This window comes from Anopheles maculipalpis, chromosome 3RL (assembly GCF_943734695.1).
Source record: "Anopheles maculipalpis chromosome 3RL, idAnoMacuDA_375_x, whole genome shotgun sequence".
Classification (NCBI taxonomy): domain Eukaryota; kingdom Metazoa; phylum Arthropoda; class Insecta; order Diptera; family Culicidae; genus Anopheles; species Anopheles maculipalpis.
The window spans coordinates 3,572,648-3,596,550 of NC_064872.1; the positions used below are offsets into that span (position 1 = coordinate 3,572,648).

The 23,903-nt window shown below is 44.7% G+C and overlaps 4 protein-coding genes across 5 annotated transcripts in view; 2 read left to right on the plus strand and 2 right to left on the minus strand.

The window, feature by feature from the left end:
- LOC126564095 (GATOR complex protein MIOS) overlaps positions 1 to 23,903 on the plus strand; it is a 259,062-nt gene that overhangs the window by 172,238 nt on the left and 62,921 nt on the right. The window lies entirely within an intron of this gene.
- LOC126563828 (nuclear pore complex protein Nup154) overlaps positions 1 to 23,903 on the minus strand; it is a 505,032-nt gene that overhangs the window by 104,533 nt on the left and 376,596 nt on the right. The window lies entirely within an intron of this gene.
- Positions 1 to 23,903, plus strand: part of LOC126564629 (protein sister of odd and bowel) — a 132,557-nt gene that overhangs the window by 39,466 nt on the left and 69,188 nt on the right. The gene's annotated exons all lie outside the window — the stretch shown is intronic.
- On the minus strand, positions 9,209 to 13,926 carry LOC126565688 (protein drumstick). Of its 2 annotated transcripts, XM_050222890.1 has the most exons (3): positions 13,642 to 13,926; positions 11,726 to 11,746; positions 9,209 to 9,323 (listed from the first exon to the last, which is right to left on the minus strand). In XM_050222890.1, exons 1-3 carry the CDS (start codon positions 13,860 to 13,862, stop codon positions 9,272 to 9,274), a joined length of 294 nt encoding a protein of 97 aa, XP_050078847.1. In that variant the 5' UTR covers positions 13,863 to 13,926; the 3' UTR covers positions 9,209 to 9,271. The 2 variants fall into 2 exon arrangements, with proteins under 2 accessions (XP_050078847.1, XP_050078848.1); XM_050222891.1 differs by lacking the exon at positions 9,209 to 9,323 and having other exon boundaries at positions 11,657 to 11,746.

Consider the following 23,903-nt stretch of genomic DNA (forward strand, 5'->3'; position numbering starts at 1 on the left):
AATTAATTTATCAAAATAGTAGCCAAATTATGCATGGAGGGTCTCATTTTCCGTATTCGTCAGCACGGCTTCCAATTTCCTCCTTCTCCACATTGTAGAGCCACACTAGTGGGGAGAATGGTTGGTCTTTTCTAACAACGCCACTCATGCATCATCCGGAAGCTTCGGGGTTTATTTTTTGTTTCGGAGGGAGGTCCATTTGCTCTGTGTTTTGTGATGTTCCCAAATGTTCCCTCGAAAACCCTCGAAGATTTCGGGTGCGAAATTTATGTCTCCGGCTGCGATCGTTCTCAATATCATGTCTTCTGTGGTCTCACCAACCTGTCTGTCCCCTGTCCGTCTTTCCGCGATCCAATTCGAGCTCGGTGATCCGATACGGTTGCCGGCTGCCAGATTGGTTGGATTCCTCGGCACGCTCTAATGTCCCGACCCCGGGACGGGATCGCAACGGACGTCGGCATATGGCGCACGAGTCCGAAATATGACAGACCCGCCAGTGCGGGAGAGATATATTATTAAAATGTCAAAAATTATATGTTTCGGAGGATGATAAAATATTAAAATTGGTATCGTACTTGAAATTTGATACACAAAACCTCCGTTTGATGCGCACGGTGTTCGGAATGGTGCCCCCCTTTTTCTTTCGTTGTTGCTGTCCCCGTGATGATGCCCTCTGCTGGTGGCGTTACACCGTCGCCGGAAACCCGGTGCGCAATGCTGGAAACGTACCTCCCGCGCGACACAAACTTGTTCCTTCCCAAAAAGAAACAAAAAAAGAGAGACTTTATGGGACACCTTCTGGTCGAGGACACACCGAAAATGAGGATCAAAAACACAAACCAGAACACTCCCGCTATGGGACAATCGATTGAAGCTTGGAACAAAAAAAGGCGGATTGAAATGGAACCGTCCCGAATAAAGATGTGGATAATTTGTGGAAGTTAATTGGCCAACTGGTGAACTGCACCGGGAAGACGCGTCTGTCTAACGCGATCGGTGCTATGATATCGCACGAGGTTTAATAACTTATGGACTAATCGTAAAGAGAAGCACCTCAAAATGAAGCAGAAATTTGAACCGCTTCCGCTGAGCAACTCATACTATTTGATGGTAATGATTCAGAAGTGGTTACGCATCGGGTTACGACCACCGATCCTGCAGTTTGGAGATTCCTATCGGATGTGTCGTGGGCATGCGAAGATCGCTTATGGACCTGGAGAGGAGAACACGTTTTAAACTAAATTCACGATCATGACGCAGCCTGATCATATCCGGTAGGCGGATATAGCAAAGTCTTACTTACTTAATTGCATTACATCCCCAAAGCAACTACTGAAGCGATCCCCAACCCCTACCCCCTACCCGTTAACATCTGCACCCAAACTGCAAGAGATTGATTTCGGCTTCAGGCTTTGTGGTATGGTCGGCAACAAAGTTAGTAGCAGCTAATGAAGTAGATTACTTCATAACAAGACCAATGCGTCATGTTCGTCAATTTCGTTTCTCACCGGGAGCGACTCGGTACGGCGTTCGGTTCCGGCGCTACTGGTAATTAATTTCCCGCGCAATCATAATGCGTCCACTTCAGTCAACTCATTCGGTAGCAATCTCCCGGCTGGAAATTCATTCCACCCATCCGCGGTTTGGAGTTGAAAACTGTTAATCATCCCGTCTCGTCTACGCCCCGTAAGATCTGTTTTTGGAGATCTTGCTGGAGATCTGTGGCAGCGGTCCCCGGAAGGATCAGCTCGAGCCGTAAAAATTAATCTCCATCCCGCCTGAAGGGTGTTCCTGTGCTGATGTGTCGACCATTTTCATGCTTCTTTCATCTTGAAGCTGCATCCAAACCACGGCAACTGGAACACAACTGTTCTGCTGGCTTCCGAACTTCATCTTTGGGGCAAGCTGAGGGCTTTGTGCTTTATCATCGGCGCTCGTTATCGAACTTAATTCACCAAGAAATTCCACCAAGATTAACCTTTCGCGTACCGGCTTATCTCGTTTGCTTGTGTAAATCTGGCACCCAGCAAATGTTTGCTACCACATCCCGACGTGATCGTCCAGGGGCGTTTTTTTATTACCCTATCAGCTCGATTTGATCTTTATCATTTAGGCTACCGTCGCCCAACGAGATACCGACAGCAGCTCATCATGAAGCTCATCCATTTATTTGACCAGTTTTGGAACCAACATGCGAGACGAGGACACCAAGTAAACAAACAAACAAACAAAAAAAAAAAGGTAAACCGAACGTGACGGGAAAGATAAACAAATTCGCTCACCCAACAACTTTATCGCTCCTTACCGGGCAATGAATTGCTCTACCTTCGGCGAATTTTCAACGCTTCCTCCAGCGTTTTTTGTCCAGTTTCGCCCCAGCTTAATCACTTTTCACTCCGAAGTTCCCCATCCGTTTGGGCTGAGGATCATTAACGTGCGCAAGTGCTTCCCGCGTGCACGGGACTTCACAAGAGGGGAAACTATCGGCGAACCGAAATCAACGAAATTATTAATCACTACCAATCTTAACGAGTAATCTCCGGGGCGAGGATTGCCTTGCCTTGGTCGGGAAGGTAGTAGCTCTCGTTGAAATGCAGAGTAGCAGATTTTTAGCTAATTCCTTGACACCACACCGATTGCGACGACGACGACGACGAAGACCCGAACCGGACGATTACTTGGAAGCTCAAAAGCGGAGACAAATAATGGCCCTGAAGGGGCATTTGGGACTTTGCTACCCCGGTTTTGCTTGTGAGTAATACTGGGTTGATCCTGATGTCTTATTCGAGCCTTGCGAGTGTGCTGATTGTGATCAAACGTTCCTTCCTTTGGTTCTCTCTGTGTTTTTTTTTGCGATGAGTCAAGATCGAGAGCCCTAACAGTCCGCGATTGACTAAAGATAGCGCTTTGAAGGTGAAGATCAAAATGTGTGTGTGCTGCTTGGCTGAACGCTACAGCTAAACATCATACCCAGCTGCCCGCAACTTATCCAGGCGTACGACGCGTGAGAAAAGTCTTCCAACGAGGTCGTCATTACTTCTTGTTGTTATTGTTACCTAGTTCAGCTAAACATTGTAACAACCCTTCTGAAACACAACACAACATCGGGGACAGTGGAAGATGAAAAGGCCACGCTTGAAAGGCGATCGCCAAGCGCATCGAAGCTGATCGATCGATCACCCAACAACAACCACAAGCAAAACAACAACAATTAAAAGGAGGGGAGGAGCGCGAACATCGCGCCCAAGCACACACGAAGCTGTTGATGACGCTGTTTGATCGCCGTTTGATCGCCGTTTGATCGCCCGATTGGTCATCGTGTGTCATTTTTAATAATAGAAATATTAACACATTGACCACGGCAAACGATCGCAGCTCCTTTCCTTCCCAGTTTTCCCGACCGCTCCTAGTAACAGTCTCGAGCCGCAGGGCTGGATCGCGATCGGGCGGTGAGTGACGATATCAACATCGAACGATCTCAACGGGCAGATGAGAAACGAACCCCGTTCGCCACGGCACGCAGCGCAGGCGGATCGGTTTGATCGAGCTGTGTGGCGCACGATCGGGGCAATAGGGGTATCGGTTACCTGTATCGCTTTGCGATACCCTGCCGTCCCTTGGTGGCCACTTATGCTGGAATATTAACACCGTGCCGATCCTCCGGAGCTGACCGAAAGGCGCGTGAGCACACTCGCACCGTCGTTTGCTGCTGCGTGTGTTATTTTATCACACTTCCACTTTGTAGTGTTTGCGGCGCAGACCAGCGTAAGGCATGTAAGCGATACTCAACTTTCCAAGCTCCAGTGCTGAGCCTGCAGCCGCATCGGTTACAATGCCCTGGTACTTGATCACTCGCAAGCACCCGGCAACGCGGTTGAATAGACTTCACGGCTCGCGTTTGCCGACAGCTGACAGCGTTGTCTCGACCCTCCTTCCCTCTCGATCAGCTCATCGACTCGACCCGGCCAACATGCTGAATTCGGCAGATCAATCGGGTTCGATTTGTCCGGGTCATACCCGGCCTGAGGATTGTCGAAAACGCGATGCTACGGGCCAAACAGTCATCACTTATGCTACTCATCCGAGCGGTTTCGACAGTCGACCGGACCAACGCAACGCGAAGATGCAACACGCGAGATGAGTGGCGTACTCGATTCGATTGGTCAGCTAAATTCCAGCGCGATGAGTCGGTCGAATCAACCGGCCTAGAAGAACCGCTTCACCCCGTTTTCTTTTCCGTGAGTCATTCCTGCAGCTTCGCCAGCCGTTTGCTTTGTCACTTCTGGAGGGCGGGAAATTTCAGTTCCTGTGAACTGTGTGACTAAGTAAGTCGAGTCGTTACTTTGATGCACTACACATGTCACATCACGATTTTTTCTGTGGCCACCGATTTAAACCGATATGGTTCTTCAAAATGGTTCCATTGAAACGATAAATCACGCTCCAACGAAAACGATGAAAACGAGCTTTTCTTCTAAACTGCTTGAAAAGAATGTGATGTATCATGATCGGTTGAACATGTTTGTGCTCTTTTTGATGGACGTTTCTTTGCATTGTACACAGTTTTAAATTTTATTTGTGAGAAAGGATACTCATAGTTGAAGGACATGGTGTATGCCGCAAAGCTTACAGCCCTTTACTTATTCAAGGAGTAAGAACAGTACCCGTTTCTGATGTCTCCAGGTTATCTGATAAGCTCCAAAAAAAACCTTTGCCTGTCCCAATCATCGTATCCTTTCGGGTTTTGCTACAGTCAGGACATGTGTACCTCCAAACAGCTCAGCTAGCTCATGGTTCATTCTCCTTCTCCACATGCACTGCTCACATACATCGCCGTTAGCTAGATAGTCCTTAGAACTCATCGGTGGAAAATGGCAAGTCCTTTGACGTCCTCCGTCAGCACAGTCCAAGACTCGTATCCATAGAGGACTACCAGACGTATCAGTGTGCGATATAACGTGCATTTCGTGTGTTTCTGGAAAATTGTTGTCCAGGTCTTGCCCAAACAGTCTTCTACTCAGCTCGAAGCTCCTCTACCACCTAGAGATCGGAGCCGTTAACTGATAATCTGCTTCTGAGTCGGACTCTGTCACGATCAGAGCCTCAAACAAGCCCAGGATCTTGATATTATTTTGTTTTTATCCAATAAGTAGTGTCATACCTTCACTTGAGAGGCTGGCTTTTGAAGTTGGGTCTTGAAAACTAATCATTTTCGGAGGACAAGGACAATTAGTAGCGTGTCCTGAACCTGTATGATTGTTTTCACAACGGTCTTCGAATTGAGACCTCAACTAACCTTAACGTCCCCTTAAATAGAACCTTCTTTACTGAATAACTTATTGCTTTTGAGGGGCGAATGATCATTTCTGTTCAACATTGATAGCGATAAACTTCAGGGAATTAAACTAGAACTAGGATATAGAACATTTAAGCCGTGTCTCAAGAGTCAACTCAACTTCGGCTACTGTGACATAGAGTTCTTAGATCTATGCAATTTTACGGATTGTCATGCTGTAACATACACGCAGAACGAATTGTCACCCTAGGAGGTGTATGTACCCCCAAGTGAACCAACTTTCAGGCAATAAATTACGTACAAATACTTTATCTTTCCTGAACTTCCGTCAACCAGTGTCAATATGTGAGCCGTGTTTAGGCAACAAATCAATTTTATCTCTACGCACGCTGCTCTCGGTAAAAATCTTTCAAATTCTCGTGCTGCTGATCAAACAGTGCGCATCGAATTGAAGTTTTCGAAACAAACACGACAGGATATCGACGCAAGTCTTTCACTAGCACACGATCATTTTCTTTCTTCTCTCAAATACGGTAGCAATCTCTTACGGAAGTTTTGTTTAAGCACAAAAACCTAACCCCTATCACGGTATGGGGTCACAGGTTTGTTGGATTGTTATGTGGCTGTGACTTTCGCGATAGAACTTTGAATGCAGTGCCGTTGATGGGGAGTACATTCGCTACGGTCAATAAAGCGGAAGAATTTTCAAAAAAAAAACATACAAACAAGCGACAGCAGGTAGCCTGACAAACGACAGAAAGACAGCAAAACCAATTCGTCAAATACAACGCATGGAAATTTATGACTCTTCTGCCTTGATGCAGTAGACAATATTGAACACCGAACGACCGTAGGAAAGTTTTATGGCACGCTCAGGCCACTCTCCGGTTGCTTGTAATGTTTTTTTTTAAATCACTCTGTATTGAAAAGCATTTTGTATAGATACAATTACCTGGCCCACAATATCGATCAAATTTCTATTCCTTTTCCAATCGAAACTTCGAATCCTGTTTTCATTCATAAAAATATGACCAACTTCCCTCACGGTTTTCCACGAATTTACCTTTAAAATACCGTTCCACTTTTCTCGAATTCATTCATCGAATCGCCACATCCGGTACGAGGTCACAATGAATTATGGTTCCGATGGAATCTAATTTAAACCGAGCGGCCAACAGACCGAGCACCGGCACACCGATGACATGAACATTGGAGCGCTGGATGCTTACTTCGGTGGCAAACCACCACTAACCCATGAATGAAGTCTCCTCCCCCCGTAGAAGGGTCGCATAAACGGGAAAATATTTATGTTATGATTATTGAGATTTGCGCAAAGAGCTCCCGCTGTGACGCGATTTTCGTTTGTAAATTGCTTTTTTGAAACGCGTTGCAGCATGGAAGCAAGAGCCCAAGCAGTCATCGGTGCAGCATTTGAAACTTATTTTCGTCGACCAAAAATATTAATCAAACGAGTAAGAGGAATAAACAAAAAAATATATTCTGAAAACACTTACCTTTTTTTTTAAATGAAACCCCAAATCGAATGTGTCATCAATATTAATCTTTCTAAAGCGTTTCTGAAGTAAATTAAATCTCACACAAAACAAGTTTCATTTTTACGGCCATTTACAGCCACTTCCTTTACTGATCAGCTAATAATATTCAGAAATTGTTCTTTTTTTGCAATGCAATTACACACGTTGTGATTGATACGCTCCCGTCCCTTGCCGAGTGGCTTCCTGTGGCCATTTTATCCTATTTTTTCAATTATTTTCCTTTGTGGCTAAAGTTGAATGCTGCCTGTTGTCTGGTTTCAGTATGCGATACTTCGAGTATTCTGTATTCGATTTCTTCTGTTTGTTTTTAATTTTTGATTTTTATAATTTTTTTAATGAAAAAAGGCACAATCGGAGTTTGAGAGGCAAATAATTATTCGAATTTTGGCACCTTTCGCCGGAGCAGCTGCTTAATTGGAATGTATTTTCTAAGTAGATTCAGCACACAAGCTTCACTTGCTCACACGCTTCTAATCGACCTGTCTTCGGGGTGTTTATGAGCGGCTAGTTGAGACGGCTACAAGTTTATCTTTCCTTCTGTTGCGTCTTTTCTCTTATCATCCTGTGCTGACTTCCGCTACTAATATAATTACAGCAGACTAGAATCTATTCTAAGCGCGGTTTAACGTATTAGTCTAAACAAGAAAAGGCAATAATAATTAAAGTGCTTTACCCTCTTTGCAAGAGCAAAATACGTGCACGCAAAAAAGGCGATTATGAACTGATGATGTATAATTAACGAACAAAAGAAAAAAGAGGGAAATAAAATAATAAAAGTGACAACTGTTTACCAAAGCGGAACACACACATACACAACCAATTCTCTTGTTCGCGTAATGTAATGTGATTAACGGCACAATAAAAGCACACAATAGTAAAAAATAAAAACCACGCTTCCAAACTCAAAATTATGAATGATGAATCAACATTAATGGAGACCTTTTTGTGCAAAATCGTCTGCTAATGCTCTTCTCGTTGGAAAAAAAGCTGCTTTTTTTATTCTATCCTTCCTTCTATCACAGCCCCAACGATCCACGATCGTTCGACCAATAAAACGAACGACGAAAGACAGTTAATAATCCCGATGACAGGACACGTCCTTTCTTGCCCGAAAAACTTCGCCCAAGCGCGCCGATCGTTTCACTTAACGCGCCGGCACTCGGCACCGGCATTGTGATGCAAATCGCGAGGGTGCGCGAGGAAACCGGCTGGCCGCTGATCGGTGGCTGGTGATAAACCCGACTTTTGCGATGATTCTCTCACATCAATCAATGAGCTGATGAAGCTCATCATGCGTGAGAAGACAGGAAAGAAAAAGCGTCCGGGAGGAAGATTTTTTTTTGTGACGCAACTTTACTCGGGAACGCTTTGCACGCCCAGGCAAACGCCAAACAGTTTGGCTGTTTTATCTGTGTAGTTTTAACAATGTGTGTAAAACGGACGATAAATTCGCGGTATTTGCCAAAAAAAAACGGGGTGGAAAAGCGTCCAAAAAGCGTCCGATTCGTCATAATGCTTACTATCGCCTTTCGGGCCAACAATCTGGGTTATATAACTGGGATAGACGGGGGGTGTAAGTACAACCAGATTTTTTTTTTTTGAGGTTGCTTTTTACGCTTTGCATTTTCTTTTGGAGCATAAATTAGTAGTACGTCTTAAATAGGTCAAATAGAAAAATTAAAAAAACACCCTTAAAAATGCTTTCTATCTTCTTGTTTGTCGTCCTGCACGCCCATAAACTTAAACTTAATATTATTTGCTTTTGATTTTATGTGCTTAAATTCTTCATCTTTTTTTTTTGTTATTTATCTGCCGTTTTTTAATTGCTTGTCTTAAATTTTGATTGGGTCACATTTTCGCGTGAAAAATATGTACAGATGCAGCATCATTCTAAAATACATTATCGCGATCTCCACCATTCATCACACAAAAGCAGCAAGGAATAGATATATTTTACACACAAACAAACGCATAAATCGTATTGCGATGTAAACTCACTTTAAATAACTTACGCTCAAACCAACATTTCCTTTTCGCAAACAGTGCTTGATTAGCCTTCCGTCTGCCCAAATGCTCCGGAAAACGCCTGTCCTTCCTTTAACCTATCGCTCAGAAAATGTGTTTTACCCTTGTTTTTAAAAACGCAAAATAAAAACCTTAATTGCTTGTTTGTGCTTTTAATAATATATAATAAAAATATTATAATAATAATAATAGTATAAAATTAAAGTAAAGTATTACAATGTAGCTCTGTTTGTTGTTGTGCTGCTGTTTGATGCGACATTCTTATCTATATTACGATTTTGCAAATTGGCGAAAGACGAAAAGAAACAGAAAGAAAACACGGACGAAGCAAGCACGCGCAAGCAGTAAAGGAAGGGAAGAAATCTGAAAGCAAATCCGCCCGTAACTGAAACGCTCAGTATGCTCGATTGTTGTTACCGTTCATTGTCCTATCCATATGGATGGATCTGTCCGTTGGTTGGGTTTGGTTTTGTTTTGTTGGATGAAGGTTTGTATTGTTTTTATTTATTTATTTTTTTGGAGGGGTGAAAAGAAACAAGAAAAAAAGAAAAAAAGAGAAAAAAACACGAAAACAGATAATGGTGATAATTTTCTATTTGAATTTTTTGTTTTGTTTTTGAAGAAAATCAAAAGAAAATTATGATAAAACCAAAAAACAAAAGAAAGAGGTTCTAAGTACCATAACAACAAATTGAAAAAAAAAGAAAAACAATTAGATAAATGCAAGCCAATCAGTCAACCAGAGAAAAAAAGGTGCAAAATAATACAAAACATTTTCTGTATATTAGCATTTGTGACGAGGAAGAAAAGTCAACTACAAAACCTGTTGTGCAAACCATTTGAAGCAAAGGAGAGGAAAATGGAAGGAATTTAAAGGAGGGGAAAAAAACACAGGAAAGGGAATGGGTAAGGTATTCGGAAGGGTGAGCTAATAAAGTCTTGTGTTAGATCGGTAATTTTGCATTCGAAAACTACAGAACTGTGGGATGTGATTTTGTTATTTTAATAATAAATTTTGATCGTGTACGTGCAGTTGTAGTTGTGCGTGTCGATGGTCTTATTAAAATTATGTTTTTGTCCAAGAGAGAAAGAGAACACCAGCACCCGAGTACGTCGATATGATACCAAACTATATCACAAACATAAACCTTAGCAAACTAATAGTAGAAACGAATTTTGAGACCGAAACGTTCTCCGCCATGCTAGTGTTCCCGATCGAGGTCCTTTTGTTTTCTTGTGACTTGATGTTAATCAAATGTTGTGAGGAGGTGTCATTCGAGTGTTGTTTAATAATTTTGAAAGCGTTAGGTGTTTTTATTCCGAAAAATTATACCAAAAAAGTCATCTCCCCCCAAAAATCGGAGATTGTTTCGACATTTTCCGACACGGAAGCCATCTTTGTCGAAAAAATCCTCAACTTTTGGGGAGCATGATGAATAAATATGTATTCAAGTGTGTGTGTGTGTGGAGTGTGTTTGTGTGAGTGTGTGTCTTTTTTTTTGGGCCAAAACATTTCTTTAAGAGTCAAATTTTCAAACACACTCCTTCGTTGAGCTGGGATGGGTTTTGATTTTGCCTGATTGACAGCTTGATGACACGAGAGAGGGTGATTAAAATAGAGAGGAGAGCTGAAGATGTGGCTGGGGAGCGGCTCTAGCCGCAACATCACGCGTAAGGAACGTCGTTTTGTAAATTTTGAAGGTCAAAGACAAACATTGTGCGCGCGCGCGACTTGAGGCCGATCGAGCAGAAAGGAAAACAATAACTACTGCGACAAATGAACGATCGGGACAATGAAAAGCACTGCAAGTGGGAGGAGGGAGAGGGGGGGGGTATGATAAAACAATTGTGAATGAGGAGATTGTGGGGGCGGGGGAGTGATGTTGATTATCTCTTAAACATATACAGACAATTATCGCAGAACAGTTATGCTTACGTTAAAATTAAATCGTGTTCACGCCCTCTCTCTCTCTCTCTCTCTCTCTCTCTCTCTCTCGCTCTCTTTCATTCTCTCTTATTTTCTTTATCTGTTTTTATCTTCTGTTTACTTTTTCGATAACTTTTTTTTCTGGTATATTCTCTATTGCTTTTTTTCCTTTTCTGTAGCATAGTTTTGACCGAGTTTGTCTTGTTTTTGTTTGTCCTTCTCATTACCTTCAGTGTTTTCTTTTTTTTTATCTGTGCCACTCTTGTTTTGAAGTTTTTCAAAACATTCGCATGTTCACATGACTATACTTTGATTACTTCAGGCGCGCTTCTGGCGATTTGCTGACGTTTGCTGTTGTCGCAAGCGGCTTGCACGATCGTGCTTCAAACACGATCGAACGATTTTTCACACTCGCTAAAGGCTGAAGAGATTCAAAGAAAATGCTTTTCGTTTCCTTTGTTTTTTGTTCCTTTCCATCATATTCTCCGCACATCCTTTTACAATGACTGTGGGGTCTTGTAGGCACACATACACACCGCTCCCATGTTTTTTTTTTTTTTTCACAGCAGCTCACACGATATTACAATACTCTAAACCGCCATCACGCGTTTGTGTGTTGTTTTGTTGGTTTTGTTTGTTTGTTTGTTGGTAGGTTGTTTTTTTTCTCTCTATCTATTATACGATATTTATATAGCTTATGTTCTCCATCACCCATTTTTGTTGTTTAGATGTTGTTTTTTTATGTTGGTTGATTGGTTGAAGGGTTTTACTTTAGAGTTGGCGTATTTTGTTTTATATATCTTTACTTTTATGTGTATTGTCGTGTAATAGGTGTGTGTGTGTTTGTTGTTGTTTTTGTTTGCAAAGAAATGAGTGTACAATCGAAGAGGAAGGAGTTTGTCAAATGTTGTTTTTGCTTACCGCCAAATACATTGACTGCATCTGTGAGAAGAAAAGAAAGCGAAAAACGGGAAGGGAAGAGAAAAAGGAGAAGAAGAAAAAAACATTAATTTTCGTGTAAAATGTATCAACAATCTAATTCGAAACTCTAAACAACATAAAACATTATGCCTTTTGAAGCAGAACAGTGCTGCTGCTCAGCACGCTTCCAAAGAGATGGAGCACCAATAGAGAAGTCACACCAATTATTTTATCTGCCACGAGCTAGAACCGATCATGTTACAACACCACCACAAGTAACACACGCTTGAACACGCTACGGCACAAAACACGGCAACACAACTGACACAGTGTCACGCCGCCCGCCGATCCAAGCCATCAAGAAGCGTGAGAAAAGATTCATCCTTCGGCATCTCACAGTGCGACATCAAATTCTTCCGGCATTCGCTGCTTAATGCTTCAAATTAAGTTAAACTTCTTACACTGGCAGCAATGCATCAAAAAGAGAAACTTTCCTTCAAAACAAACACGAAAGGAGAAAACTAACTAAAAAACAAAACTCCCCTTTTCAACTGTGAGGCAGGAAAAGAGCACCAAGACAAAGCTCTAACCAAACGGAAACTGCGAAATAGAATTGTTTTATGTAAATCAGTCACCGTTTGTTGTGTGTGCTGAGTGTCTACCCGAAAAAGCTTGTCTAACGGGCTTGAATGAGGACGAACCTGACATGCGATACGTTTGGTCGTAACTTATCAACGGTGCGTTTTATAGCTCTATTTCGGTTTCCTCCCGTTGCGGACCAGTTTTCGAGTCAGCTGCCCGATTCTAGTGCCACCTAGCTAGATTCCCGCAATGCTTCATGCCTCCCCAGCTGCTCATGTTTCACCTTCCGCATCGTGGTGTGCTTGTGCGTTTGTGTTTAGACGGTGATGAATGAATACTAAATTGAATGAACCCCAAAACCTGATCCGATCAGCTTGAATGAGATTATTAACCACGTCTACAATTGCTTAATCACATCAGCCGAGTGTGTCCACTTTCTTCACCCAGTCAGCCTATCCTGGCTGTAAGTCAGCGAGTGTCAAGCGAACAAGAGCCAGCTGACACTCTGGTCAAATATTAACCTCAAACAAACGGACCGACAAGTGCCGACACGCCGAAGGTAATGGTGTAAGGTCATAAAGCTTGGGCACTGATAAGCACGACCGCACTCGTAGATAACCTCACACACACACACACACACGCACACACACTCTCTCTTTCTTTGGACACGTTTGAAGTTTACCGCGTACACCGAATAACGTCCGTGGGTATAACCGGAAGAGATGCGGTCACGAAAAATCCCACCAGATCCCTACAGCAGGAGAGTCGAGCTCGTATGATAACACGAAGCCGCCAAAGGGCTTGCAAGTGACGTGGTGTTTCCGCAAAAATCCTCCTCTATCCACGCGCTCCAGCAAGATCGATAAGTTTGAGCGGCTTAAGGAAAAACAAACGATCATGTCCAGAGGATGTGTATGTTTTCCAAATAATCCGTACAACAGTTTGTCAATATTGACACACGGTAAACAGAACGCACAGCAACAACAACAACAAAAAACCCCGCCGGAGTCCCCGAGAACGTCTCAAGACACGGAAACTCAAAAGAGCCCAAAGTTGGAGAAGCAAACAGAGCTGCTAACAGCTCCGTGTGCAACACTAGCGATCACATCAGCTCGTATTCCCGTTCCTCGAATTGTTCGTCCGAGTCGCGTGGAGGATCTTAAGTGTTGGGAGTGGTAGAATTGGATAAATAACTAGAGCTCTTCTAGAGAAGAAGAAGAAACAAATGGAACCGATCGGGATCTTTCATCAGTTTGATCGATAAGACCCTACTTCTTCTACCTTTCTAGTTCTTCGCGTCTCTCACGCGCCCAATTTCCCATTCATCAGCTTACCTGTGCGAGCGTAGATTGTCCTGCCGCTTGAAGTATTTGCCGCAAACCTCGCAGGAGAACGTCACCTCCGGGCTTTTGTGCGTGCGCTCGTGGATCATCAGGTTGTACGGTTTGGTGAAGCGCCGCTGGCAGTACTTGCAGACGAATTCGCACTTTGGTCGCATCTTGCGACGGAAGTCGGCCCTACGGTCGTCGTTGTCAATACGCATTACCGCAAACATGGTGGCGTGGTGATGCTGGCTTGTGTCAAAGCTAAATTTGAATTCTTTACCGGCGGGTGCTCCTCCGGTGTGTTGTTTGTTCCCTCACCGGTGCTGGGTGCGCGTCACACAGAGCACGGAAGCTTGTCTGCACAATTCTGCTGACAAATTGTCTGCTGTGGTGGTGGGGCTGCTGCTGGAATTGCACTCCTTGTGCCTACGTGACAGGACGGGAGTAATACCGCAGACTACGGAATCTCGGCCAAGCGTTTAGTACCTGCAGGTAGAAGAAGCGAGAAAGATGCATGAAAAAGCTGAGATAAACTACCGGGCGAACGTAAATAGATGGCTAGCAAAATTAATACCAGGTTTATCTTAATTGCAGCACAATTACTTCACTGTCCACGCGGACTGTGCCTTGTAGACATCGTGCCAACAGTGCGTCAATATTTGGTTGCAAAAAAAAAGCAAACGGAGCATTTGAGCTGCCGGTGATGCTTGTGTAAACGATCGTCACAAAGAGAGCACTTGCACTTGTCTTGGAATTGTTGGATGAAATATGGAGTACCCTGTCAGCAATCTCATTTCTCATGCGAGGATTTGTGGCGTATTTAGACAACCATCAGTTCTAGAATTGTTTACTTTTTGGGAAACTGGCAAATGAGCACAATGTTTAGTCGTCTATTCTAGCTTTAGAGGAACGTAGAAAGAGCTCAATTGTTGTTACTCCCTAAGCTCAGACTCCACTGCTCATAAATTATACTCTTATAGCTTCGTCGTTCCACTTACGACACCAAACAATCCACCACCAGCAAAGCGAGAAAAAAGGGTCCCAACCGAACTACGCTTCCTCGATCGTGACGCGCTACTCCATTTAATGGGCGATATAAAATTCTCCCAGCTCGACATTGGAACTCGAGTGTGTGTCACTGTCACCGTCGGACGACCTACAGCGCCACCACACAACAGCTCATCATTCGTAGCCGCTGGTGGTGTAACCTTCACACGAACCGTGGCTTTTGGAGCAATAAAACACTACACTACACCGTGGCTACGGAAACGCCGCGAAACGCCGCTACTTCACACCGAGACGCTCACGCCGACCGACTCCAAATGGCATGCAGTTTTTACCTGACTTGCGCGTTTTAAGCAAGTCTTAGGGTTCATATCGAAACACTTAAACTTCTTCATACTCCTGGTTGCTCGAATTCAAAGCGACCGTTGCCTCGTGATCTTTGCCACTGATAAGCTGCCCATTTAGCGCATTTACACGGAAGCTCTCCCGGTAATGGGTCACCACTATTTGCAGTGCCGTTGACGAGATGCCGCGTCGGTTTTTAATCGATATTGGTCGCCGTTTATGAGTGCCAGCGTTACTGCGCACTTCGGACCCAAATTAGTGATCGTAAACGATTCGATCGTGGTGCTGGTAGCCGTCGCATAATCGGGACATCAAGTGTTGATGACCTGACGTACGGCCGGAAACTCGTTTCGGCTAGCGCCTAGCCACCGGTTTTCCTACGCTACCGTCGACGATGACGCGTAAGCATTGTGGGTTTTAATAGATGTGAATGCGAGCGCTATATGTCCACCTCCTCAAAGCACCTTTTGTGAAGTTGAATCTCTCAACAACAAAAATACGAAAGAAGGGTTCGATGAGTAACTTCTTGGCATAGATGCCATTCAATTTGCTATAATTATAGTAAGATAAATTACTTATCAAGATTTGACGTACATTTTCTTTTTTTTTTTGGGCTTTGCTTCTGTTTCATTTTCAAATACTTTATTTGATCAAATATTCTGATTCAAAAAACACTAATTGATTCATCGTGCATCAGATAATTAATCCCTCTTCCCAGTGGGAGCTCGTCAAGGGGCACCAAACATGAGGCACCCATCCCGATGTCTGCCGCCTGCAGTCTGCATTCTGTCCCTCTGTCAAAAAGTGTTGTTGAGGTAGCTTGTTAGCTACCGAAATGGAACCGAGCGCATCAAGCTAATCCAGATGTGCATGTGCCCCCCCCCAAAAAAAAAAAAGCCATTCGGTAGCACAATGCAACGATCAATAGATCTGGTTGCGATCGCGGAAATCAGCAGGATCGAGACAGGCACCGTGATGTAGTAAATTGAAATTTATTGCCTGCAAGCGGTGGGTGGGAAATTAAGATGCTTATAATTTATGTCAGATACCGGCCGCGGGGGATTGCGCGATCGGCAGTGGCATTAATGTAGCATACCTGCGCTAAATGCCCGTTTTGGAGTTTGTGGCAACGGGCTTGCTAATGCGTGCTTCCTGTGGGGCTCCCTGTGAAGTTGTAGTTATGAATATGCTCTCCAAAAACCTTTGCAAAAACACCCCCAACACTCTTCTACTCAACTTTAACCCGTACATCACAAGACACAGAAATCACGACGATCATTCCAACTTTGCTATAAAACACCTTCGTGCACGAGCGATCCTAATAAAACAGCAAACCTTTTGACATTTGTCACTGCGGGCGAAACGAAACGCTTACTTAACACACCGTGATTCATGGTACCGAATGGTACCGCAGAGACAAAGAAACTCGTCAGGCTCGAAAAACGGCGACGTTCGCGCACCCGCGGATTTGACCTTCCATGACGTAAGGGTGCGCTCAGTAGTTGGAAGGGAGATCGGTTTTTTTTATCGTCTGTCCCGCCGGATCTCTGTGTCATTTTTCAAAAACACACTAAACCATGCCCCGCCAAAGGTCTCGGACACAGGGCGCAGGCGTTCAATCAGCGTATGATTCACAGCCATAGTCCATATTTTTCCGGAGGTCACTTGAAACCGTCCGCTAGAGGGGAAGTAATTTGCCAACGCTGCGTGCGTGCGTGTATGTGTGTTGGGGCATAATAGCCAACCCATTAGCTTGTCGCCAGCACGGACAAGCGCGAATTGGTAGCCCGAATGGAATATATAAATTTTGCCGACGGTTCCGTGAGTCCGACTTCTCTCACCTGCGTGTGCCTGTTATAGATTGGGGTTGCATTACACCCAATTCTGTCCATTTACCGCAACGGCCACGCAACAGGCGTATGAGTCACGGGTACGATTGCGTAGCGACGGCTGTTTGGCAGATGTTTGACATAAGATGGTAATAATCCTCCTCTTGGCAAACCCAATTGTACAGCGCCTTGTATGCGCCTTCTCTAGACCACCCTGAACAATATCGGCAGGGTTTCTCAGGGGTTTCTCCGGGTTCGCATTGTTTCGCACACAGACACGAGGGGTCTCAATCTAGCTCTCTGACCCAGTGGTTCGACCGTCCGAAACGCGTTAGATCTCCTGGTGCGTTGAGAAGTTGAGGTTGTGCTTTCATTCGGCTAGCACCGATCATGTGGTTTTTTGGGTCAAAACACACACAAACAAACTGCCTGGCTTGGCCATTTTTTGTTTCCATTTGCTAGGAAGGAATCGACTTTGTTTTGTGGATTTTATTGCAGAAATTCTTCGAAACAACTAAATTGAATTCCAATATTGCCTAACACACAAGAAGACCTCCCGAATAGTCCAGTGCCCAGTAATGCCAACATCATATTTTCGACAATATACAGCAAAAAAAAAAAAGGGACACAGCACTCTCTACCGAACACCGGGGATTAACTTATTGCAAACGATGGCGATAACAAGGAAGTGTTGCATTACGGAATTGCCCACTTCACACGCCATCTATGTCGCTAAGAAAGGGCAACGGGTGAAAAACAACAACTGCATACACTATCGCCTACGACGCATCCGTTACCGTCGCTTAAGTGACTTAAGACTTTGCTGTGCAGCTTTGCTCTGGGAACACACATCTTCCCACCGTCGTCATCGCCGTAATAAAGTGCATTCGTCTTGTCTGCACTTACTCGCTCTCTCTCACACTAGCGCGCGCGCGCTCTCTCTCTCCGGACGCCTGCGCCTTGCAAACATTCTGCACATTCCGACAACGTGCCAACGGGTAACATCGTGGTGCATCGAAAATGGGAAGTGCAGAGTTGCAAACAGTGTTGGACATGGAAATTTGCTGTTAATTTTTAGCGGTAAGCATCATCACCCGACGGATAGAGTGTCGTGCCCTGTGTACGATGGGAATGGAAAGGTTAGCAGCGGGGAAGGGAGCCCTGAACCGCATCGGGTGGTCTTTTACGTGCAGCTCGATTTTACCCTGATCCCGGGATGCAGATACTTGCAGCCGGCGACCGACGACTACAAGGGACATCGTGATTAATGAGCGGAAAACGAGGCCGGTTTTGCTCACCCCTGGATAGCTTACTGAGGAGATGTTAACTATAGTTCCAGCTCACCTGTGTGGGCCATTTTTCTCTAGCTCATTTCGAAAGCCACAAAGGTCGTGGTTTTCTAATTGTTGATGTTCGACGCAACTCGCGCACTTGCCGTGCTTGGCTAAGAGACTTCAGAGTTGTATGATGTTCCTATATCGCTTCGGAACTTTGGAAGTCTGGACTTTGGAATGTCTTATACCGAAGTAAGCATCACCCAACTTCAATTTGTAGATCACGATCGAGATCAATGAAACTCATGCAATTCGTTCCAACTGGTGAGATTCTGATCCTTGATGATTTATTGAACATTCCATTCGTCACTTCATTCACAAAGCTCACACGCTCATTGAAAGACTCAATTCAGGAGCTTCAGGGGACTCCTCAACTTCAAGACGAGATAAAAGAAGGATATAAAAAATGACTGCGCAACACCCGCTTTGCAATGATACGGCATGTTTGAACGACATGGTCAAGCGACCAAGATGCAATGCATTGTGTCGAGTCTATGTGCATTCCAATCCCTTTTTAACTTTCCATTCATGAGTGTCCTTTCCTTATGACAGAACAATCAAATACCGCCCTTTCTTCAGAATCACTTCAGCGCCCTAGTAGAGGGGACTTGAAGACCGAACCCAAAAAAAAAAAAACGGAGAAAGAAAGTCTAGAACCACAAAGCTTCCAAAATCGATTCAGATCTCGAGATGTCGGATGATACCAATAGCTCTGAACACGATTGAAGACTTTGAAGGGCGCAGTTTGAAGATCGCCTGTGTCCGATCAACAAAACTGAAACATGATAAATGAATCAGGTGACTCAACAAATTATCAACAAGTGGTATGGCAGGAGGACCTCCGAAAAAAAGGATGCTTTTTTTGTTAAGAGAACCAAAACTTTGTCTTTATTTTTTGAGCACTCAAGTGGCAAAAATATGTCATCCGCAACCGTCCTTCCCACGCGACACTGTTCTAGTTACTAGCCCGAACCGTAGTCGGGCCCGTGAATGAATAGTCCCAAGCGTGCGCGCGCAATAAATCAGTTCCAATTTCAAAGTCCGTTTCGCTGAGACCTAGTCAGAGTGGTCAGTTCATCACCATCATGATCGCCGTCACCGGTACCAAGTTTGGATCAATAAATTAGCTTCAGCTTTTGGAGCACCCATGATGACCACAAGCACGGGCACGATCGCTCTAAAAAAAAAAACAGGGTTCCGGGCTGATTTTTACGACAGAGTCCGCCAGAGGGGTGCAGCGAGATCCCAGCAACATTAACGGTGAATATCGGTGCAAACTGGTTCGACCGGCCAGTGGCATCACGGTTCATCAAAGCGGAAGTAATGGGTACCGTCGGCCGTTTTGATGTGTGCCGTGTTTGTATGTGTGTGTGTGCGTGTGCTCAGCAAAACCTGGCCACCTACCTACCAGAAGCAACAGCGAACATGCCGCGCTCACATGCCTTATCGCGTTCCATTCGGTAACTACCGATTCTCTTGCTCAACGAAAGTACCTTACGTCGCTTCAAAAACTGTCCCCAATCCAAAACTGTGCGTTGGCGATGGACAAGATTTAGTTGTTGTACACTTCTTTTCTCCCAGGTTTTGACAAAAAAAAAAAAAAAAAGAATGACAACAACTACCATCAAACAACTGTCCGCCTAATTGAGGGAACATGTAGCGAAACATTGGTTTTCAGGTTGCGGCATTTGTGTTACACTGTGCGGGCGGCATTGTCGTCGATCATGCCGATGATGATGACGAACGGACAATCAAACTCCTAAGATCTCGAGAGCTGATGTTTTGAAAATGTGTTGATCGAAACGGCTTCCACTTTTAAAAGGGTGTAATGTGTTTGTAATGGCTTTTAATGACATCATTCCGTTTGTCAAACAATCTCTTCTGATTATGCTTGGTTGCGAATCCTCAAAAACGGTATTGAGTACCAAAGAAAATATATTTAAAAAAAGAGGACCAAAAAGTGCACCAAGAAGAGTTGCTAACGACAGGAGCTAAATTCAGCTAACGCCTTGATGATCGCCATCGCTCGTTGCTACCGTTTACGCTTCGTGGGCTCTTTCTCTCACATTCTCTATCTTGCTCTCTCTCTCTTTCTCTCAATCTCTCTTTTATTCCCAGCTACTGTTTCACGGCTTCCGGTGTTACGCATGGGCAACCAAAAGCGTGAGGACCGTGTGCCGAAAGGTGGAAAAACGTTCCCAAAAATAAAAAGAAAACGAACGAGAAGCACCAAACCAGCATCCATAGTAACACACAGGTGGCTACTGGTTTTCTCGCTCTCTTCACCTGAACGACGACCACGGGCGAAACGGAAGAATGCAGCTGCCATCTCATTCTCCCGCCCGCCGCAATACGGTAGCCATTGCGTAAAACCGGTAGCGCCATTTGCCGTTACGCGATTCGTTCACCCTCGCGGGCGCTTTGGGGGATTATTATTGTGCAAGTTCGAACTGCGAAACGGTAGCAAATGGAGGCTGTCCCAGGGTGGTGCAATAAATTATTCGATTCGATCGAACAAATTGTGCAACACGCTGCTTTTTCCCGCAAATTGGGACTTTCACAGGCTTGTTAAGGTGCAGGGTTAGAGCACGCGCACATAAGCCGTCGGCATTTTAGCGCAACCAAATTTTGAATTTTTAAGCGTAACGCTTAGACGTTACGGGGATATTACATCGTGTTTGGATTCAAGTAGTAAATAATGCATTAAAAACTTACCTTTTCAAAGGATTTTGCTGTTTGAAGGTCGTAAAATAGTGGCTGCGAACCTCCGTTAACTTCTACGCCACTTGGTGTGTAAAGTCGCTCAACCAACCACACTCAACTCAACTCAACTTAAAACTCCAACTTTCGCATTCACGTTTTATGCGTCACTCTGTTGCAATTACGTTTGTTCTTCACAACTGTCACAAAACTGTAGACACACACGTTGACGCTAGACAGCAATTTACCATACCCCTTTAATAGCCAAAAATATTTTTTTAAACTGTCACTTTATTCCCCGTGACTTGTTGCCTCGAGGAATGTGTTGGCTTTTGCTACACCTTTTCAGCCACGAACCGTTTCACTTTCACACCATAGGACACGCTCTGGCTTAGGCGCAAAAACGCACCAAAAACATCACGGTTAATTGCCGAAACTGAACTACCGCGCGTAGAGGGCTTTTGAACGTTTTGGTAGACCCCTCTTGCTGTTGGGGTTTCGATAATTCCCAGACACGGTGTGGTTTATAATTTCGCTCTACTCGAAACTTCGGTGAGAGTGTAGCTCGGCGAAGCGTTCTCGTTCGATCGAGTTCGAATGATCGTTTAACGCGCCCGTGTCGGCGCTGGTATATCGATAGGTCTCTCGGGGACTGCTGCTTCTGCTGCTGTTGCTGCTGTTGTTGCTGCTGCTGCTGCTGCTGATGGTGCCGCTGCTGCTAGTGCTGCTGCTGCTGTTGCCGCTTACTGCAACTTCCGTACGTGAGAGCCGGACGGATGGGATTGGTTACTGGAATTGGCCGCTCGCTAGTAACAGAAGTCAAATGCGGACTTCTTTTCCGAGGCAAAAGTAGCGCCTTCTTCTCGCTACGGGCTTGACGAAGGAAATATACACACATAGGTCGAAAGCAACACCGGGGGCTGCCAAGTGTGGGCTCTGCTGGCGAGCAGTGCGAGCGAAACGAACCACAACACCGTGTACATAAAAGCAACGGCAATGTTGATCTTCACGCTGAAACGAGAAACACTGACACGGGGTGGAAGAAAAAAAAGTACGGATCAAGAGACGCAGTAGGCATGTGCAAGCAGGCAACAAGATAAAGCGAGTGCGTGTGTGCGAGCGAGAGCGAGAGAACGATGGAAAGAGAGCATTAGGCAGCGAGAGAGGGAGAGACAAAGATCCCTTTTTTCTGTATCCCGCGATTGATGTATATCGGCAACGGTGAGTATTTACAGCAAGCCAGGGCAGGGTTCGCCATCCTTCGATGGAGCGAGCAGGAGCGAACAACAGAACGGGAAGTCCGATAAGGGTAGGTGGAAGACATGGCGGAGGGAGCTTCAAAAAAAAAGATAACGAAGGCGACTGGAAGGTGTGAGAAAGGGGCTACCACGAAACGATGCTGTGCGCGCGTAGGACGGAAGAAGATTGAAACCGAAATAAATGGTCTCTCGCAAGAGGTGGCACGTGTGTGTGTGTGTGTGTGCCGGGTGCGAACGAGATAGCATGCCGCTCGAAGATTCCCGTAGACACTGGTAGCTGTTTCATTGATGCTGCCAGCTGCCTCTCATGCCCGGTTTCCCTTCAGTTGCTCAGTTAACTTAAAACAGGCAGGAGCCGTTCAAGCCACCTCCGGCACACCGCCCCTCATCAGCTTATCTGAAGGGCCCTGTGTGAGTCCAGAAGCAGCTGAAGGAAGAAAGTGGGAGTCAAGCGAAAACATAGTGAAGAGGGGAAGGTGGAAGGGGTGGATGCGTAACAGGGATATATATGTATATATAATATTTATGTAAAACGAGATATCTCCACAACCGCAAGGTTTCGAGCAGTTTTCGAATATTCGAGTAGGATCCACGAGTAGGTCTTTCAGCCGGGCAGGCTGTGGAGGTAAAGGAGTGGTGCTTTAATGTCTAAGATTAACGCTACTGCGCGGAAGATCCACAATTAATCCATTCGATTTCTTCGTTAAATTCGTACACACTGCTTACCGAAGCCAACACCCGGCCGGTGTTCTGGTGGAGCGCAAGGGGTAAATTCGTCAAAATAAAAAAAAAACGCGAAAATGGCGAATGATGGAGAAAAGGGGCGTGGTTTGTGCTAGTGAACAGAGGGTCTCGAATAGTGGGGTAAAAAACGAACAAGAGCAAGAAGAAGAGAATGTTAAACAATTGTTTACACTTCAATAATTGACCACTAGGTGGATGTTTGGGCAGGGTTCGTCGATGCATCGAAGTGGTGCAGATATATCAAAATGAATGAATTTCATTGAATTTCGTTCTTAAAGCCTTTAATTATAGTAATTTAAGACATTTCATATTTATCCTTAATAAAAGTATATTAATTTCTCTATCTGCAATAGTGGAAAAGGAATAGCTAATTTCTTTCGTCCAAAATTGTGAATATAGATATCATATTCGAGATTATTTTGCAACGAACATACGGCTATGCGCACTCACCATACCCTGTCTACCTTTGAGCGGTTGATACCCTCGTCTCGTTTCTCCCAAACGATATTTAAGCACGCACACAATCTGTAGCAGGCAAGTTGCGCACTTGTGTCAAAGATTGCGCGACCAGCAGTAGCAGTAGTTGGGAGGTTGCTGGGACTCACAAATCTTTCCCTTTCACTCTCTCCCTCTCTCTCTCTCTCTCTCTCTCTCTCTCCATCTCTATCTCACTGCTTGTTTCAACCAACTAATCCTTCTCATAGCAGCCAGCGACGGAAACGGTTATGTGCTTGGCTGCCTGTCTTTACACGATCGTCCAATAGAATGCAGCGCGCGCATAAGCGTATGCAAACGGTACGCTCTTATGTACCGGCGAGCACATAAGCTTGATGGTTGAAGCCGAAAAACTGCGGATAAATAAAGTCCCACACACTACATTATGTATGCAGGGACTACTTCAGCTTCGTAAATGCTTACTGGTTTTGAGCGTTCAAGCAAGCGGACCAATCTTCGTGCTGTCTCGCTCGGGAGATTAGCGGAGAAGGCCACCAGAGAGCATAACTTGTCGCTACCGTGTGACGCGCGCGCGCGCGCACACACATTTACCGCCCTGT

Excerpts from the sequence above, each read along its gene's own strand:
- LOC126565688 (XM_050222890.1), bottom strand. The coding sequence starts at position 13,862 with ATGTTTGCGGTAATGCGTATTGACAACGACGACCGTAGGGCCGACTTC. Across the intron at positions 11,747-13,641 it reads GACAATCTACGCTCGCACAG|ATGCAGTCAATGTATTTGGC; the intron begins GTAAGCTGATGA and ends TTCTTCTCACAG. Across the intron at positions 9,324-11,725 it reads TGCAGTCAATGTATTTGGCG|ATCCATCCATATGGATAGGA; the intron begins GTAAGCAAAAAC and ends ACCAACGGACAG.